We start from the raw sequence: 21,110 nt of genomic DNA, 5'->3' as shown, positions 1-21,110 counted from the left end.
ATAAGCGGTCAAGAAAATGGATGGATGGATGGATTACTTTCACCTCGAATGCCTTCAGGTCAGAATTGGTAAAAAAAAAAAAAAAAAAAAAACTATATATCACGACTTCCGACCATCCTTGAATGCAGCATTAAACACAGAAACAGGAAGTAGTTCTAGCCGACCTATTAGACGTGGATGCAAATGAGAACGCAAACGTGAGTATGGAATTTAATAAGAAGGAATGTAAGGTTTATCATATGAATTGCAATGACAACCGTATAATTGACATACACATGGCAAAATAATTTGACACCAGGGCGGGACCTGTGTAATAACGGGACAGTACAACGAAATTCGCCGGGACGCTAGACCCAAGTCTAAAAAATAGTACGATTCTTGTCCAAAGAGATGTTTCCAAATTGGGAAGATATTTCCGAGCAAATGACGCTCAGCACTCTTATAAACACAAACCACCTCAACCGTGTCGGTAATACCCGGGAAAAAAACATTTCCAGCGAAGCCAGTTCAACATCAGAAGCATGTGGCCTTAAGCTAGTTGCACAGCCTCCCTCTGTGTCTCTCGCTTCCCTTCAGCGGCATGACGGAAGGCCGTGGGCAGTCTGCCAGGTGCCTCTCATGTTTGAGAGAGCAAACAGCCTCACATCTTTGATGGCAAGAAGATCAGAGCGGGGGACACATTCTACGCAGCCACGCTAAGGTCGGCGCAGTGCATGCCGCCGTGTTGTGCTCTGCAGCTAGGATACCCCGAGTATACACAATAATGGGGCTGCAGATGCACAGAACGTGCCCATTTACTGTCTTAAACGGAGTCGTTGTCCACCAATATTCTCCGAATTACAGCATAGTATTACTTTCGCCTCACATTTTTAAATGCTAATGAAGCTAACTATCACATCCGTATGTGCATTGTTGTCTGTTTTCCTCCTGTTCTTATTTTATAATCATGAAATGGCACGGCACAAAGGGAGAAAAACGCTGAATACGGAGTTTTGGCCCAGAGCTCCAAATCCAACCAGCTCACCGCAGCTACTCCTTCTAGACAAGCGAGCGCCACTCTTGGGTGCCACCTAATGATTCACGCTCCTTAGCAGCAGCTGCATGCAAGACTGAAAGAAAGGCGGCACACGGCCTGGCCTCTATGCCCTGTTCTGACTGTGTATGTCTGTGTGCTGCTTGCTTGATGACAGATGAGGCGTACCAGAAGCTGGCCATGGAGACCACGGAGGAGTTGGACTGGTGTCTGGACCAGCTGGAGACAATCCAGACCTATCGCTCTGTCAGCGACATGGCCTCCACCAAGGTAGGGAGAGCCCTTATTTGTTTGCATCATTTTCAACACGATTTCAAGGAATGACCATTCACCTCTAAATGGGAGGCCGTCATTATTTACATACAATATATCCTTTGTTTAATTACCCACGGATACGTGCTGTGATCCTACTGTATGTGAACAGGAGGCTTGACCAAAATCGCCCATTTTAATTATAAGCAGAAAGGAAGGCGGTCTGCATCATTATTACTAGGGATGCAACGATAAGGGCAATATCGGGATATCGGGATATTAAAACTGCCACAATATCGTCGTCGTCATATTCACAATATTTAAAGGGAATACATCTGTGAAAAAAGTCGGGTTGATTTCCATTTGTGCAGTTCTAGCACCCTCTGGTGGCCAGTTTATTAGTGCAATTTAAGTTTCATTTGGGATGTTTTGGCCCTCTGTGTTTAAAATCTATGCTAATTGTCAGATAAAGAGGAATGTAATATGCTTGTGAAGCGAGTCAATATGTGGAGGAACTCAATGTGTGCGTGCATTAACAAGTAAGCGCCTCAATATTGTTATTAGAAATTGTAGGTGGTTTATATGCATTGCTGTTATGTACAAAAGCACAATATTGTGCTTTTCTTTTTATACGATTAATTTTTTTAATCAGATTAGTCACATCTTAATATTTAAAAAATTTTAATTAAGTGATTAATCGTGATTAATCAACATTCTAAAATGTGATTAACCTGATTTAAAAATGTAATTGTTTAATAAAAATATACAATATATATGTATGCATCATGTCATGTGCAGAAGGTTGGATCCCAAAGTGCAGACACAAATAAGGTTTCAACTATTTATTCACATTGAGAGGCGTGAAATAAACTTGACTAGATGAGAAACAAAGAGAGTTGCACAGAGCACAGAAAGCAAAAATCCGGCAAAACACACACAATTCTCAGCCTGCACCTACAGACTGCGAATCGATCTGACTGATTGTAGCAAGTAAGAGACTAAAGAACGACATCACATAGGTCCAGAAATCACCTAAAGGATTAAAGATTGACATCACATAGCCTAAAACTAGTTGAAACTAGATGATGGTTACATCAGTTCAAAATAGACACTTGACCTCACGGTCATGAACCCAAACTTAACAGGTCATGAACTCAAACTTAACTCTGGCGTGACCCCATGGCGTGACCCCAGACAAATATCAAACCGCAACCCTCTAAGAATTCATATTTTGATCTTCCAACAGCTGCCATGAAAAAAATCTTTTAACAAAAAATATTCATCTGTTTCACATCATGATGGAATTGTACCGAAAGGAAAGACCTTTTATGAATCCATCACCCAAGGGGGCAAAATGTAATTTGAATGGTCCAGTGAGTATTTAATCTCACATATTCTCCGCTTCATCTACGCTGTTGCTGTCAAAGGTTTGTTTTTTTATTGTTTTTTACTGTCCACCAGAATTTGATTTATTGTGCGTTACTGTGGAAATGAATCAAACAGATTTTTTTATTGTATGTTGCATGGTGGTATGCTGTCTTTCTATTTTTTTCTGTCTAATATAAATTTATGGGGATTTTGAAGAAATAAGATATTATCCACTTGAGGTTGGAGTTTTACAGGTTTGGGAAAGTGTGGGTTACAGATAAAGCTAAAACAGACCCCAACAAGCATTTTTGTGTTATTTTTCTGTGGTTATTTAAACGCAGTCTAAACAGACGATTGGTTAGACTTCTTTTAATCTAATATATTATATAATGATTGTTTAATCACAAATTAAAACATTAAACTAGCAAACTATTAATATTTAAATATGCAAACATTTGTAGAAGTCTTGACAGACAAACTCCGACACGGCAGTCTTTCAACCTGTTGACATGCCTGATGGAACATTGTGTCCCTTTGTATAATTCAAATCTTCTTCTTCAAGTTCTTTTTGCTTGTAATTGTTTTAATTCTTACAACAGGAAAACAATTTATTCAACATTCTCTTTTCTTCTAATTTGAACACATTTGCAAGCTGAGTTGATCCGAATAAAATTCTGATTGCATGATTGATTTTTGATGAACAGTTTTTTGTTTCCATCAACAATGATTGAGGTATACCCAATGGACTTTCTTTAACTACAATAGAAAAAGTGTCATTGTTGTTAGATTCCTAACTGCAGTCCCTCCCTATGCTCGAGGGGCGATGTTGCATCCCAGCACGTAACCTCATGTGGACAAACATGCTGATAAGGAGCCTTACATTAAACACCTCTGTTTATGGAAATATGGTAACGCGGCGTCTGTGAAATCCAAGACATTTACCCCAAATCCATGTTTCTACTTGAAATTAAATTTACACAACTTCCACTCCCCTTACATCTGACTTGGTTTAATTACTACCAGCCAGCCAACATGCTCCTCCTGAACTCTCATTGTTAGGAAAAAAAATGGGAAAAAAACAAAAACAAAAACAAAAAAAAACTGCAGTATGAAATAAGAGAGTGGCTGTTCTTTTATATGCAAGCTGCATGGTATAGGGTGGTTCTTACTGCTGACCCCTCTGGGTAGCTCCTTTTGGAGATGTACTCAATACATTGTGTTATCAAGGAACTGATGATTGACCATCAGGCTGACTCTGCGATACTCTCTCTTGCTCCCTGTGATCTTGTACTGCATAAACAGCATCTCCTTCAGAAATCTCAAAGATTAAGTTTACATGCAGTCAATTTGGGTTCATGTCAAAATTCAGGTTTCTGAAACATTTGGGATAGTCTGTTTACATGCGTGGGTTACTTCGGTATACTGTACATGGTCATTGTGCTCAATTTGAATACTCCGTTTGAAAGCATGACACACAGATGTCATTATGCAAATAGACGTCATTTCCGCTTTTAACTTTCTACGATCAATAAAAGGTGTTATATTTATGACAGTCACCACACGAAATAAAGTAGTCATTTTCTTGCTTCCTCCAAAATTGTGGTTCTTTGCCGCGTCGTCATGTTTGTTTTAACCATGCTCTGCAAGATGAATTCTTGCATTGTTTGTGAGTTCACAAACTCCTGAGAATCCATCTCGTTGATTTCACCGATCCTAACCACTGGTGGTTCGGACCAATCACAGAGCGACATTGTGGTTGGGGCGGGACATGCAACTGTAATGAAACCAGGAAACTAACATGGACGAATGGACCTTGCAATTAATTCTGTTCTTGCAGAATTACTTGTTTCCTTGTTGAATGCAGTGAGAGGAGCTATGTTCATGCTCCCTCCCCACCCCCACCGACAAAAACAAAGATGACATTTTCATCCGCGGCCATGATTGGTCAAAACTAACATGCAGAATGCCGCATTGTCCAATCAGGTCGAAGTATTGTACAGAATGTCCTGCCTTTCCCGAGCAAATGACTGTGGAGCAGTCCCAGATAGATAATGTGCACAACTCCCTTGAGTGAATCACAATATCAATCTGACGATTGCCAGGTTAGCTGCATAGAACACATTATTGTCAATAATTCTTTGGGGGGTGGACTGTCCCTTTAACACACATCATTCACCCTTGTAGTGCATTATTAACCAAAACCATTTACACAATTACAAACACAATGACAAGTTGGGTTTTAGGAAATTGAAGTCCCCTCCCTGGACACAGAATTTTAAACTTCAGAAGACGTATAATTTTCCTTTTGTCAATTAACAAGATGAGATGAGACTAAACTTCAAGATTATTGAGGCAGGGGTAAATCTTGTCGGAAAAATTTTACCACAGGGGTTTTTCCAACCATTTCAAAAAATTCAGTGGGTTCGAGCTGAACTTGAAAATGTACCCTACTGGAAGGACCACCCTACTGGTTGCTTTATTTGTTATTACAAATGGCAATTTAAAAATAGTATAAATTTGTAATATGGATGGAGATTTTTTCATAGCCCAAAAGGCAATGAATGGTTGCCGTTTCACGATAAGTATGCAATTGTCTGAACCAGTTTGTGGTGCATAAAAGTTTGTGGACTGATTTAAATAGAGTGCAATGGACGTTTATGTGGTCTGGGAATGTCTGTATAGATGGTGGAGAATGGTGCCATGGGCAAAAATATTTTCTGATCCTCTTGGTCTACTTTTTTTCCCAGCCCTACTAGAATGTTAAGTTGATAATCAAGTTAGTCGTAAATGGGAACTTGTTTGGGATGTCCTGAGTAAATATAGTCAACATTTGTCATAAACTCCAGGAATTGCCCCTCTGAATTCATCAAGACTCGTCAATAAAGAGATAAGGTTTCTTTCCATCCGAATGTTCTGTTCAATTCAGCAGCTGAGTTTGTGAGGAGGGTTGAACAACAAGCAGGGCGGACACCAGTACTGGGGCGGGACTACCCTCATGAGGGTGTGTATTTAGGGCTGAGGTCTCGCTCTCTCGTGCACACACGCACACGCGCAGAATGAGGTAAAGCCTAGTCAGACCTCACCACTCTGAGTCACTCAACCAGCAGCGTTTCCCAACATCAGAAAGTCGAGTCCTTTTACTCATGCGCTATCGTCACACTGAGCCACTTGAACGGCTGCTCTATACACTTAACAGCGACAACATGGGAGCCTGTTATTTGGACAAGAAAGAGAGGAAATTAGGGAAGCTGAATGGCTGGAGGAAGGTGAGTTGAACTCAACATTTGTTTTTCTTTAAGATTTCTTTTTGTGTGTGTATTTTACAAATCTGGTTCATGTGGACTGGAGGGCTACTTGTGCATGCTGTGGTTAGTTTGGTTTAGTTTTTGAGAGCCTCAAGTAAGCTCTGATGTTCAGACAACTTTGACGTTGGATATTGCATGATGATGAAGTTAACTTAATATTTGGACTCTTGGAACAAGCTGTGCTGCCATTTAAAAGTACATCCACCCATGTGGAAAACATTTCTAGATTTGTGTCTGTATTAGTTATTGATTAATAAGGCAGAGATCATTTACTTTGACAAATTGTTCCTTTCCAGTTACACCTTTGGTGTTTTTCTTTTTCTGGTCTTAAGTATCTTTCTAAACAGTTATTTTTGGCTTTGTACATTTTTTAAACCGTTCATTACTGTTCTTAGGGTTTGTTTTGGTTTTTTTTTTGTAATTGTAGTGTAGTGTTTCATATTACAGTCAGTATTGGCCTTAAGAGACTCGCATTGTCCTGCTTACTGCTGTATTCTAACTCAAATACCCTACTGGGGCCAAACAGGTACGGAAAATAGGAGCAATTCTTTGTGTTGACAAATGTCAATTGATCTCCTTTCTTGTCTGAAAAAGTCATAGCTATACTTAAGAAAAAAGATCCAGTGACACAAATGGCTTGACAAGTTATGTCAGTAGCAGTCATAACTGGCTTAAATAATTTTACTGCATGGCAGCCAAAAAATAACTAATAAAATAAAGGAAAGGAAAGGGATGCAATGAATGCGTAATTATGCCATGGGTTGTATTCTTAAAGCTTAAAACATGACCAAAAACAAAAAAACAAGTTGAACTCAAGTATTTGTGTCAACAAATCCGCTGCCTGGAACTCTATATAGAATGACAGGAGTGAAGTATTCTTTCTAGATTACGCCCCACTGTAATTGAACCGAACATGTTACATCACTTTTAAGTGGCTGCCCAGTTTGGAGATGTGTAAGGATGCGAGGTTAAAAAGGTCCAGTGACACTCGAACACAAATGGCTTCACAAGTTATGTCATTAGCAGTCACAACGGTCTTAAATGATTTTACTGCATGGCAGCAAGTTTGCTTAAAGAGGCAAAACAAACAAACAAAACAAACAAAATTGAAAGAGATGCCATGATGGTGTACATATGCCATGAGCTGTATTCTTAATTACACTTAAAATATATATATATTTTTAAAAAAAAAAGTTTAAAGTTGAATTCACAAAATATTTGTGTCTAAAATGTGTGCTGAAACTCGTAAAATAAAAGGAGTAAATTTTCAAAAATACTTCCCACTGAAATTTAATCAAACATGTTACATCACTTTTAAGTGGCTGCCCAGTTTATTGAAGTGTCTAAATTTGGGGATGTGTAAGGATGCAAGGTTTGAAAGGTCAACAATTCCTGTCATATGCCAGGCTTAACACAGAGCGCCCACTAGTGGACTTAAGCCTGAACTCTTAATTAATTTTGTTTTGATTTGAAGATAAATTGGAAGGATGTTGGTTAGGTGGGTGCATGTGGTTCAATAGATCAATAGACAGATTGTGGCTGTGTCACGTTCAAGGGAGGGAGACCTCCCCATCTGCCTCAAAGCTACCTGTCCGCCTGTCCAACATCCACAGTGAGCTGTCCAATGGGATCATATCTGAATGGAGGTGCACAGTGAGCGTGTTTTTTCTCTCCTACTCTCACAGGCGCCCTTCACATTCTCTGTCTCTGTCGCAGAAGCTTTCTTAATCAAGCCAACCCTGTGCTAGCAGAGCAGGGGTTCATTTCATTTATTCATTCATTTTATGCAGAATTTAAAAAGAAATCAAAGTGAAACTTTGTATGGAAAAAGAGATAAGAACTCAACATATCTTTGTTTGTTTGTTTTTTTGTCATTCGACCAAGGACTTATCTACCACCTTTGGGATAAGCAATGATTTTTATTTTATTTTATTTTATTTTATTTTATTTTATTTTATTTTATTTTATTTTATTTTATTTTATTTTATTTTATTTTATTTTATTTTATTTTATTTTTTACAATATGTTCTATGTTCCTTAAACTAAACACCGCATTCCCATTAATAATGCATTTGTGTAATCTGAGTTAAGTAGCAAAATCCACCGGTTTTTATACATATTAGGGAGGCGGCCATTTTGTGAAGTGCTTTCGACTGAAAATTTGCTCAGGTCACAACAAATTTTCTGAAACTGAGCTATCATTGGTCACTTGATTTCTGAGTTTGGTCGTGTGATGTTCACAAGCTGAACCGCGATGGTTCGTTACCTAAGCCTTGAGCAGCTGTGATGTCATTTTCAGTCGCGAGCAAGTGACAAAATGGACGCCCCCGAAATGGGTCAAATCATGTGGATTTTGCTGCTTAATTCATATTAACAAATACATTATCAATCAGAAAAACATTTTTAGATTAGTGGGGCCGTATAGAACATATTGTAAAGAATTTTTTTGACTTGACTTCCTCTTCAACATGCATCGTCAGCCATGACTACGCTTCTGTCTTTGTGTTTGCCCACTTGGGAATTTCTTTAAGCCTGTGGGGAAGCACAGTTCTTCACCACACTGCAGAGCGACATCACCCACTGTTATTTCTGGTTTCTTGATATATTATGCAGTGCAGTATTACATAAAGCGCTGCCTCCCCTCTTGCACTTTTTATTTTTTGCATGCTGTCTCCCAGCTTTGGGTCCTTTCTCTCTGGATTCTTTCCCCACTGTGGGAGGATAATCTGGAATCCTCCCGGGTGAGCTTTGATCTCGCCCTCATCTTTATCGTTTGTGTACACACAGACCCGTAAACATATATGCAGTCAAAAGGGAACTTGTCAATGGATTGCCGCTCTGAAAATATAAAGCAATTTAGCAGTAGGGTATCCCTGCAAATCCATTGTTGACAAAAGCAGCGCCATGCGTCAAAATTGGCTCATGGCCCTGATGGAACCCAATATTCCAGTCAGGTGGCCCGAGCCTGGTACAATGCAGCAGAGGACAGCCCATCGATCGTCTCTGGCAGAGATTGATGACTGTGTTGGAAAGTGGCAGCCAGTAGAGGAATCGACATGTAAGTGGTGGATAGTGAGCGAGACACAGAGGGGCAGGAATGGTGGGGGGGGGGGATTTTCTCTGTATGGTTTGGATGTGAGCTGAGGCGACGTGTGTGGTGTGTCCTCGTGACAGCTCAGCAGCTATAACACGTTTGCCTGCAAAGGAAGAGGGGAAGCCACCGAAAGCAGCCGCATACTGGCTGCCTGAGGTTGTTGCCATGGTGTTTGGGTGTTCTCGTATGTAGGACACACACACAGAAACCAGTGGGATGATGTCAGCTAAATTGGGAAAGGATGCAATTATCTCCCATCTCTTTCCTCTTTTTCACACATTGAAATCGTCTCCCCGGCGCACTGTTCAAAATAACCCTCCGCAGCAACTATAACATGGGATGTGGTTAATGATCAGGCTTATCAGTTCTCCACGCCGGCTGCCGTATAACAGCAGACAACAGAATCTGCAAAAGAGGAGAGGGAGGGCGTGGAGGAAATGATAATAGAGATTGTGATAAGATGCTGCACATTCACGTTCCCTAAAATGTGACCAGCATTCATTGTTGCACTGTGGAAGCTCACGGATGCGTTCCTCACAGTGGCTGAAACACGTGCAGTTATGGAGTGAACCTTGTCTGTTCCTGTAAGGTGTCCAGATTTTCAAAATTAAAAACCGGGACGCTACAATTTCGCTGAAAATCAAATGTGATAAATTCTCAGCGGGACCTATTTATAACTAATTTAATCGCTAGTCAGTCCTAGTGGTATTGTCGCTTGTAGTGTTGGTATCAGTGATTACTCAAGAGTACTGAGTAGGGGTGTGAATTGCCTAGTACCTGACGATTCGATTTGTGTCACGATTCACAGGTCACGATTCGATTCGATACCGATTAATCCCGATACGAATTTTGTAAGTCCATTGTTGTGATTTTTTTTTCATTTAAATTTAGAAAATACTAATCAGTAAACTTGTACCATGTAAGATTTGTATGAAAATTTATTATTTATTTATCTGAAACTTCAGTCTTATACAGGTTGTAATCTGTTTCATGTTTGAACAGTATTAAAATAAAATATTAAGGCTTAATGCTCCATTAATATAACATTTTTCCATGCTTAAGGTGTGAACCCTAAGACGTTTTGGTAAATATTTTTCCATCAAAAATGGATATTTAAAAATCGTTTTGGCCGCCTATTGAATCGATTCGAGAATTGCGCGATGTAATATCGCGATATATTGCCGAATCGATTTTTACTGAGTACTGGTATTGGTTTGAAAAAACATAGTATCTATAATTTTTGTCCTCCAAATTTTAAGTGCAGAAGAGAACCCCTAAGGAGTAGTCTGAATTTAATTTAATATTTATTTATGATTGATGGACTTAAGGAAAAAAATTGCTCAGTGTAAAAACTGAGAGCATTTTTTCCCCCCCCTTTTCTTGTAATTACATAGGTGCCTCACATCAGAAGCACTTGGGGGAGCCCGCCCCTTACCCTCTCTTTTCTGCACTTTCTGTCAAATCATGTGTTGTGCTCAGAACGTGTTGCCGGGGCTGGCAAACTCCATAAGGGGGAAAGGGAGGGGGGGAGGTAGGAACATTCCGAGAGAGAGAGACAGGGTAGTCGCAGGAGTGCGCGGTTGATGGTGGGTGGGAGGGTATAGCACTAGAGCAGTGAGAGCATCGAACCGAGAGAAACCCAGCAGAGGAACCCCCCCTCTAGTTAGATGAACATCGCAGCCTCCCTCCCTCCTGTCTGCATCGCTATCCCCTCGCTCCCTCCCCACCACAGTCGTTTCTCCTCCATTATTCATAAGTGCGCTGCTTACGGCTCACAGCTGCTGCTCCGACCCATCTAGCAGCGCCCATTTTCTCCTCGCATCCCGCCACCGATCCATCCATTCCCGGGCATGGAGACCCCCAGCTGGCCTCTTTGTGCAGCAAGGAGGGAGAGTGGGCCACCATCAAGCTGCTAAAAAGGAACACAAGGAGAGGCGAAGGGATTTTTCGGGGGAGAGAATCCTTTTCGACTGCCTTCATATTTTTTCCTTATTGGATTACAGTTCTGGCTTTGATTAGGAACGAGAAAACAGCATCCAAAATGCCTGAAGCCAATTACCTGCTGTCAGTGTCTTGGGGTTACATTAAGGTGGGTGATTCTTAACTGCGTAACTGGTCGGGAGAGCACACTCATAATGATTGAGTTATTCATCTATTTTCATATTTATTTGATGCCACTGCATTGATATTCCTGATGTGCCAGTGATGTTTTGTAGCTCAGGCTCCATCTTGAGCCCTCTGCAGAGCTGTGTTTGATGTGTGTTTGCGTGTGCGTGCAAATGCATCAGCCTGTCAACAGCTGCTACTGCAGTGCCCTGGATCACAGTGTACTCTCTGTTACATCCAAATCTTCCATTTTATTTTGTGTCAAATATGTATTGATTGACATTTTGGAATTCTTGCACACATAAAACTGACGCATGTGGAATTTGAAAATGTGCGTCAAAATTGTGAGTGAATGTAATCAGGGAGTTAAAATGAAAAAGGGCATCCCCAGTGGTAAAATAAATTGTCCTCTGCAGTATTATTATTTTTAGGGAAAGTGGAGGTGGGGTGGAATTCCTCCACTTGTTCCACAATCGAAAAGCCTGGTGGAATAAACTGCTGAATTTCCCATAGAATCCATGAAGTCACAATTTTCTTGTGGTTTTCCCTGGAAGCTGACGGCGTTGTCTCTCTCCCTCCCCTTTCTGTCTTGCAGTTTAAGAGAATGTTGAATCGGGAGTTGACGCACCTCTCGGAGATGAGTCGGTCCGGGAATCAGGTGTCCGAATTCATCTCCAACACTTTCCTAGGTAATTAACAGCATCATACTTGCATACATAAATACAAATACAGTGTATACCTACAAAATCACAATCCAATTTGGATTTTCATGATCCAAATTTACCAATATGCCATTTACTGACACCCAGTAAGTCAAATTGTACCACAATATATTTAAGAAAGAGTTCCTAATGTATATTTTAGCTATGATGCTAAGCTGTATGAGTTGCTATAACATGCTCTTGTGTGGGGGCGTAGCATAAAACACTGCGCCACTGAGCTTCATGTCGACGTTTATTGCAGCAGCCTCAAAATGATCATTTTTTAAGTGAGAAAATGTGTTTTTTGAATAAAGACACAGTCTGATGCAATGTGGGTTGGACATTCAAGAGAAAAGGCACATGTAATATAATGTTGACATTTAAATATCACAGTCAATTTTAACAGTAGACAAATCTTCCCTGAGTGGCTTCAGCCTTGCTCTGAGAAAGGATCAATATGTTAAACACACAAATTTGGAAGAAAATGTAGATTCCACGCCACCATGGAGGTGGTTGGGTCTATTTATAGAGACCGTGCTTCCGTCGATCGATCGGCATCCTGATCCGTGTGGTGTAAATGGCATATCCCTCACTGCTGGATCGCTGGCGGTGGGGAGGAGAGGAGAGCAGGCGAGGGCGGGGGGGAAGTGACTGCAGTGAAGGGGAAAACAAGAGGTACAGAGGAACCCCCTTTGTTGGCAGTTACCATACTGGGTGAGTCATCTCGAGCTTAGTGCGTTTTCGTAACTGGGACGCCTTGATAGTCTCTTCTAAGCTTCCTCCCATACTCAGATGGTCTAAGAGAACATAATATAATAAAGGAAATGCATTCTGAAAACATAATGAGATGGGTTCAAAATTCTTTGAGTGATGAAGAAACACATGCTGATTTGTGGAGGTTAGGGTTATTTCCAGCCAGCAAAATTCATTTTTCAAATAAAACCAAACAATATTGGTCATGGAATTTGGATAATTGCCTGGATAAATCAAAATGTTGGATTCCGTCCTCATCTGGGTTGTGCCTGTCACGATCGATGTTTTCAGTATTGCATCAGAATTTCCTTTATTCATATTGGAACACACCTACCTAAGAGAACACAGTGAAATAAAAACAAAAAAAAAAGTGCCAAACAGCTTCTCTTCCATCTGTATGCAAGTTCCTATGGACCCTTAAAACGTATTAAAAGGCATTCGAACCATGAATATAATAACAAAACCTTAGAGAAAGTCAAGTCAAAAAAAATTTTTCACAATAATATCTTTTTATGCAGCTCCACTAGTCTAAAATCAGCATTTTGATTAATATTACGTTTGTGGAATATGATGAGTTAAGCACCCATTTATATCTATCTCGGGGGGCGGCCATTTTGCCACTTGCTGTCCAATGAAAATGACTGTAAGGGCTCAGGCAACAACCAATCACGGCTCACCTGGTTTCTGAAGCTGAGCTGTGATTAGTTGTTACCTGAGCAACTGTGATGTCATTTTCACTCGACAGCAAATGGCAAAATGGCCACCGAGCTGAGATGGATAACTTATTATGAATCCTGGCATATCTTACAGGAGAGCCTATGGACAGGATGAAAATGAAAAATTATGTGGTAGGAAGGCACATACAAGAACAAGATCTTTGAGGTTGGGAATGTAGACATTAAAAATTTGAGGTAATGACATACAATAGAGAATAGTGTAAGTGGGGACAGCCTTGCTCAAGGGCAACTTGCCAGTAACCAGGAAGCAGACTAGCATCTACCCAACAACTAGATGCTACTTTTAGCTCTGGTGCCAAAGCCCAAGTCCTCACAGTCCAACTGCCAACCAAGTTTAATCGCACCCTCCAATAAATTAGAAGGCAATATTTTCTTCCTCTTATTTTGCAGACTACACATCCGAGAAGGCTTAATTGGCTGTTCTTAGTGTCAACTGGCTGCAGCTCAGGGGAGAGAATAAGGCAGATCTAAAACAAGGGCGTAAGAGGAGCGCGTAAGACTGCAAGTCATTATTTGAATTACAGTTGGTAATTGAATAACCCGCCACAGGCGGATAAGAGTGATGAGCTGAGTTGGAGCTTGACAAAGAAGCTTTTGGATGAGACGGCAGTCATTCAATTCAGGATTTCTTTCGGCTTTTCTCGCAAGTGATGTAAATACAAGCGAACACTTTAGCAGCATTTCTGAACATGTCTTGCAACTGGCATGGGTGCCAATTTGACTAAATGGCTATACAGTAAATAAAGAAGTTGTTGAAATAGATTTATTTATCCTCTTCTAATTGGATCGATTATATTTTCTTTTCTTTTTTTAACTCAGCGATCAAATAAAAATTCTGATTGTTTAAAGCCAAGTATTTAGATAATGCCTTTGGTCAACAGAAGACAAATGGGAATTTGGGAATTTACACATTATTTTGAGATTCCTCTTTACATGTGTGATTGTGTAGTTGAAATATTCACAGATCACCATTTTAATAAATCGGTGATAAACATTTTACAGACTTTGAAGACCAACCCTCATTGACAGTGTTCAGAAGCTAGTCAGGAAGCTGACCCCCAGCCGACCGGCAAACCAGTGTAGCGTGATGAGGTGGAAAAAGGTTTTTGCAAGCGAGTGAGATGAATGAACAATAGGAGTTGAGGGGGACAGCAGGTGGACAACATGAGATAGGTTCAGCAAATGAATGCACACACGATGAATGAACGGTCTCATGCATGATAGGTTGCAGGTTGTTTCCACCGTGTAGCTTGCTTCTCAGGTAGCAATTCTAAGGAAACAAAGGGCATATGTAAGCTTCAATGGGCCCTTTATTGACTTCTCCTTAACACACGCTATTGTTTTTATTTATTTAATTCTTTATTTAATTTATTTTTATTTTTTATTTAATTTATTTTTTTATTTACGTTTTTATTTAACTTAATTATTTTTTTTTAAATTTAATTAAGTTTTTATTTAATTAATTTATTTTTTTAATTCAATTTAATTGTATATTTATATAATAGTTTATTTATTTTTATTATTTTTATTTAGTTTATTGTTATTTTTTTTTATCTAAATAGAGCATCATCATCTTTGTTTCATTTTTTTCCTTTTTGTGCAGACAAACAGAATGAGGTGGAGATCCCATCGCCGACCCCCAAGACGCGCGAGAAGAAGAAGCAGCACAAGCAGCAGCTGATGACGCAGATCAGCGGCGTCAAGAAGATCTCCCACGGGTCGTCGCTTTCCAGCAGCAGCATCGCGCGCTTCGGCGTCAAAACGGATAAAGAGGAGTTGCTGTCCAAGGAGCTGGAGGACCTCAACAAATGGGGCCTGAATATCTTCACCGTTTCCGAGTACTCAAACAGCCGACCTCTCACCTGCATCATGTACGCCATCTTTCAGGTAGCAAACTTTCTTTCCTCGCATGTCGTTGCGTGACGCCGCTCAAGTGTTTCGTGTCTAACTATGTGTTTATGGCAATATGTTGTTTGTAAGGAGCGAGATCTGTTAAAGACGTTTAAGATCCCAGCGGACACATTTGTGGCCTACATGATGACGCTGGAAGATCACTACCATTCCGATGTGGCCTACCACAACAGCCTGCATGCGGCTGACGTGGCCCAGTCCACGCACATCCTCCTCTCCACTCCAGCGCTTGACGTAAGTTACGACGCAAAACACTGCACTGCCAAACGGCGAATGTTTTCTTAGGGATGTTCAATACCACATTTTTTCACACTGATACCAGTACGAGTACTTAAACGGATAGTTGACTCATTGAGCTGAAAATGCTGCTTTAACTCTTGAGTTATCGATGCAAAGTGCCACTATTACTAGTACTTTGCTATATAAAAATTATGATAATAACAATGACAGATCATTTTAAAGGGGAAGTCAATCTTAAACATTTCTTGACAATAATATGTTATATGTGACCTCACTAGTCTAAATATGACATTCTGATTAATATTACGTTTGTGGAATATGAGTTATGCAGCAAGATCCAGCCAGGATTTTTTTTCCATCTCAGAAGGCGGCCATTTTGCCACTTGCTGTCGAGTGAAAATGACATCACAGTTACTCAGGTTTCAGGTAACAACCAATCACAGCTCAGCTTCAGAAAACAGGTGAGCTCTGATTGGTTGTTACCTGAGCAACTGTGATGTCATCTTCACTCGACAGCAAGTGGCAAAATGGCCATAACTCATATTCCACTAACACAATATTAACCAAAATACCGTATTTACACTAGCGTGGCTGCAAAGAACATACAGGACTGTCTCAGAAAATTAGAATATTGTGATAAAGTCCTTTATTGTAATGCAATTAAATAAGCAAAAATGTCGTACATTATGTCTTCATTACAAACCAATTGAAATATTGCAAGCCTTTTATTGTTTTAATATTGCTGATTATGGCTTTTTTTTTTAACTTGGTCTGAGAAAATATCCTAATATTTCGAGATCGGATACTTGAGTTTTCTTCAGCTGTAAGCCATAATCAGCAATATTAAAATTAATAAAAGGCTTGCAATATTTTAGTTGATTTGTAATGAATCCAGAATGTCTGACATTTTTGTTTTTCTAATTGCATTACAGAAAATAAAGAACTTTATGACAATATTCTAATTTTCTGAGACAGTCCTGTATTGTCAAGACATTTTTGGGTGGGGGCGTGACTTCCACTTTGGATGATGTCAACATTTCTGGTTCATGATTGGATCCTAGCTAACCAATCACAATCGCAAGTTGATTTGCATGATGTTAATGTTGAAAATGTTACATAAAAGCTTGGTAAGTTTATAACACGTTACAGCCATATTATCCTGGCATCCACTATAACCTAGACCTAGATATGCTCAAAATAAAATTTTTCCTTAAAATTGTATGAAATTAATGGCAATTTCCTATTTCTTTTTTTTGTTATTTTATTTTATTTTTTTTCCATTTCAATTTCGTATCATAAAATGGTGGCCTTGAAATAAGGCCTGGTATCATTTCGATACTAGGTATGATTCCTAGTAAGAGAAGTCTGTTACCTTGGTGACCGTTTTGGCTGGCACTCTAGCATTTGTCAGAGCTGTTTTGTTGTGTGGCATTTCTAAAAACTGATCAGATTGATAAATCTTCCAATTAAAGTGACCTTGCCGTTGGTTTTCTCCAGGCTGTCTTCACCGACCTTGAAATCCTTGCTGCCATCTTTGCCGCTGCCATCCATGATGTTGACCATCCTGGAGTATCAAACCAATTCCTCATCAATACCAGTATGTTTTTCGAATTGCAATAACCAATTTGATTTAGGGTCTGTAAAAGTTTTGGAGAAGTCGTGGTGAGAGCGACTGATTTTCTTTTCCACCTTCGAGCAGACTCGGAGTTGGCGCTCATGTACAACGACGAGTCCGTGCTGGAGAATCATCACTTGGCTGTTGGATTCAAGCTCCTGCAGGAAGAAGGCTGTGACATCTTCCAGAACCTCACAAAAAAGCAGCGGCAGTCCCTACGCAAGATGGTCATTGACATGGTACGAAACCTTGATTTTTATTTTGGTGTCCGTCCTTCATGAAATGCTTAACGTCAAAAATAAGGAGCTTCTTTTTTTTTTTCTTTGACGCAGGTTTTAGCAACTGACATGTCCAAACACATGAGTCTGTTGGCTGATCTGAAGACAATGGTGGAAACCAAGAAAGTGACGAGTTCTGGGGTGCTGCTGTTGGACAATTACACAGATAGAATACAGGTAAGGACTCAACATACTACACAGTCCTCCACATCTCATTTACATGCTTCTCGTGCCTCCTACATGGCTGGCTGACCTTTGCTGGTTTTTATTTGCTTTTATTGTCAAAATCTAATTTGAAACTTGAGTACTATTTTAATGTTTTGATTCTTAGAAAATTAATATGAAACACCTCTGTAGTATATATGCAATATAGTAGAGGGAAGGGCAATTGACCACACTCTGAGTGGGCCATTGATTCATCCCCCCCCCCCAAAAAAAAAAACAAAGTTTCTTTTTTAACTCATTCAAACCCAAAAATGTATAAATATGTCTTTTCATACGTGTATAAGTTTTTTATGTTTGTTTGTTTTTTATGCGAGAGAATACAGAAGGCTTTGAAGCAGCTTCTGACCTGAAGAGGTCGCTTATAGCAATGGTACTTATTATTACAAAAAACGGCCAGCAGGTGGCAGCAGAGTATAAGAGATCAGCCAGGGCCATGTTGCAAACAAGCTCTTTTACCCACTGTTTTAAACAGATTTATTAACAATGATGAAATTATTTATATTCTGATGCTACCTGCTGAAAAACATAAAAGATCCAAATAGTTTTGTTTTTTTTCCTGATGAAAGATGGGAGTCTAATCTTTCGTTTGGTAGGTTCCATGTTTTTATAAAATAGAACACAATATTATGTGGACCTTGTGAACAGCCAAAGGGGTTTGCTTCGGTGAAAATGGCTGGGAGTGAATGAGTTAATTATTTATTTAGAAACTCCTTGAAATAATCATCTAAGTCTTCTTTTTTTTTTTTTTTTTTTTTTTTTTTTCAGATTTTTCAGGAAACATAAAAAATTTAACCATTTAAATCCCGAGGAGATGATTTAGGCAAAAATAATCACTTTTGCTAAAAAATATTTTAACTGGGTGATGTTATGTATTTTATTATTGATTTTTTTATTTTAATTGTATTTATTTATTTATTCATTCATTTAATTATTTATTTATTTATTTAAAAACATCTCTATATAACCATTCAATTAAAAAAAAATCCAGAAAAAAAAAATATTATTTTTATTTATTTATTATTGTCACTCCCACAACAACTCACACAAACAAACATGGTCTCCCAGGCGGGGAAGTAAACCCACACCAACTGGCATTGAAGGCAAGCGCCAGTTCCACTCATCCACCCAAAGCCCATTAAAAATTATTGGGTGGGGGGGGGAAATTCCTCAAATATGCGAATTCACGGCTGCTGAACTGCAAATATGCATCCACTGTAGTTTTTAGCTGTAATATCACCATTCTCCACTAAAAGGCAGACATGCCTTAGTTTGTTGCAATTAATTCTTTCACTGCCATATACTACACCATGAATAGGCTTCACTTTTTTTTTTTTTCTTTTTTTTTTGTGGATTTGGAATGATATGCAGGACAAACATAGCTCCTCAATAATATTAACATTTTGAGTGAGTTGATTTTTTGAAAAAAAAATGTACAAAAAGAGTTCTTGCATTTATGTTGGTTTGCTGCTCAGCAGTTTTGTGCCGTCTTTAAATGGTCATTTTTATGTGAGAAACCCTTTGCACTTGTTGTTTTTGTTTGCTTCAAACTCTTTGTTATTGGGTTTGGATAGTGGATTCACAGCCCCCTCCAGCATAAGTTGCCCATCCCTGATATTGTATATAGTTTTTATAGTCAAACTGAAATTCTCTTTTTTCCTAAGGTGCTGCGAAACATGGTGCACTGCGCAGACCTGAGTAACCCCACCAAGTCCCTTGAGCTGTATCGTCAGTGGACGGATAGGATAATGGAGGAATTCTTCCACCAAGGGGACCGGGAGAGGGAACGAGGGATGGAGATCAGTCCGATGTGCGATAAACATACAGCTTCAGTGGAAAAGAGCCAGGTGAGAAAAATGAAAATGTGTGCAGCATAATAGATGGAAATGGGCACATCTAATCTGTGTGTTTGTTTCTTCTAGGTGGGCTTCATTGACTACATCGTCCACCCTCTGTGGGAAACGTGGGCGGATCTGGTCCATCCTGATGCGCAGGATATTCTGGACACACTGGAAGACAACAGGAACTGGTACCAGAGCATGATCCCGCAGAGCCCCTCCCCACCCTTCTATGATCAGGGTTCTCACGGACACGGGGGAGGGGCCGGAGGCCAGGGAGGCGGCGAGAAGTTCCAGTTTGAGCTGACCCTGGAGGAGGAGGAGGACTTGGACGGAATCGAGAAAGACGACGAGGAGGAGGAGGAGGCAATCGAGGAGGAGGAGGACAGTCTCGGAGAGTCTCGCTCTCCTCTGGACTACGAGGAGCACGACGAGGGCGACATGACGGAGCCCACGTCGACGATCGAGATCGTGACGCACGAGGCGTCGCCCACAGACACATAAGACTTCCGGCGGCAGGCACAAGTGCCGATTTGAAAGAGTTTTGGGGAAAAGGTCCTCGTGCAGCTGAGCTTTTTAACAAGCCCGCAGAAGCAAAGGCTTATTTTTGGCCCGCACGTTGGGTGTTTGAAGCCAGGCACGGACGGACGATTTCGGAGAAGCGGCTTCAGAGTTCTCAGGAAATATTTACTCCATACATTTTAGTCTTGACGGTCGAGCAACAATGACGGTGGGAATTGAAGGCCAGTTTGGGAAATTTTCTTTTCTGGACTGGCAGTAAATGAACATTGACACTACTGAGAGAAATTTTGTAACTTAAGACTTTTTTACAGTTATGATATAGAAGTAGCATAGAATAAGATCTACTGATGGAGACACGTTTGTATAGCAAGAGAAAGTGTTTACTTTTTCCTGTACCATTTGTCAAAGAACTTTTGTGTGCCTTTTTTACTAATGTCTTTATATAGTTTTTTTTTTAATTATTATTATTTATTGAACACTCTAGTACAGTATGTCTGTGACATGTTTTTCTTATCTGAGAGAGTAAAATCATTTTTGTATGTTAAGAGAATAGTCTTCCATGTATTGGGCAATAGAGAAATATGTCGACAAACAACCCTTAGATTAAATTGTGCACATTTTGTCAGAATTATTTCTTAGCCTGAGCACAACATTGTTCAAACACAGCTACATTTGTAGTTTGTGTTTTATGGTGATTATTTTTACATTCACATTTAATACATCTTCATATGTCTCAATGAAAGATCTGTTGTCTTCAAATAGTTGTGAGCTTCCTAACTTTTGAGACCAAAACTGGAATTTTCATGTAAAATGCACAGTGAGGTCATTTATTCCTGCTGGATGGAAAATTAACGTTTTGCATTTTTCATATTCTTTCCATATGAGCGTGACAGTCAAATCAGATGATTTCAACCATGATAAACTAGTCCTAAACTACAAACTACAAGATTTTTAAAATTAAAAAACTGGGCAATTTCACAGGAAATCGAACATATCATAAATTCTCACCAGGAACTACTTATAACAAATATGTCAATCTGGTAAGAGATGGTTGTGTTCATACTTTATCAGTGTTTCTCAATTCCGGTCCTCAGGGCCCCCTATCCAGCCTGTTTTCCATGTCTCCCAATTCCAA

At 39.7% G+C, this 21,110-nt stretch overlaps 1 protein-coding gene across 6 annotated transcripts in view; it reads left to right on the top strand.

Annotated features, from left to right (window-relative positions):
- The window catches only part of pde4ba (phosphodiesterase 4B, cAMP-specific a), a 199,959-nt gene extending 179,225 nt beyond the window's left edge, over positions 1–20,734 (top strand). For 4 of the 6 annotated variants that reach the window (XM_077533933.1, XM_077533932.1, XM_077533934.1 and 1 more), the window contains 9 exons: positions 1,191–1,303; positions 11,754–11,847; positions 14,953–15,236; positions 15,330–15,494; positions 16,998–17,097; positions 17,200–17,354; positions 17,448–17,570; positions 19,280–19,462; positions 19,538–20,734. In XM_077533933.1, the coding sequence (XP_077390059.1) occupies positions 1,191–1,303; positions 11,754–11,847; positions 14,953–15,236; positions 15,330–15,494; positions 16,998–17,097; positions 17,200–17,354; positions 17,448–17,570; positions 19,280–19,462; positions 19,538–19,957 (1,637 nt within the window). In that variant the 3' untranslated portion in view covers positions 19,958–20,734. Of the gene's footprint in view, positions 1–1,190; positions 1,304–5,707; positions 5,920–10,645; positions 11,142–11,753; positions 11,848–14,952; positions 15,237–15,329; positions 15,495–16,997; positions 17,098–17,199; positions 17,355–17,447; positions 17,571–19,279; positions 19,463–19,537 lie in introns of those variants that run through there. The other 2 variants (XM_077533936.1, XM_077533937.1) reach the window with 2 other exon arrangements.
- The last annotated feature ends 376 nt before the right edge of the window (positions 20,735–21,110 follow it).

This window comes from Festucalex cinctus, chromosome 10 (assembly GCF_051991245.1).
Source record: "Festucalex cinctus isolate MCC-2025b chromosome 10, RoL_Fcin_1.0, whole genome shotgun sequence".
In the NCBI taxonomy this organism is placed as follows: Eukaryota; Metazoa; Chordata; class Actinopteri; order Syngnathiformes; family Syngnathidae; genus Festucalex; species Festucalex cinctus.
This window is presented reverse-complemented; position numbering and strand designations above follow the sequence as displayed.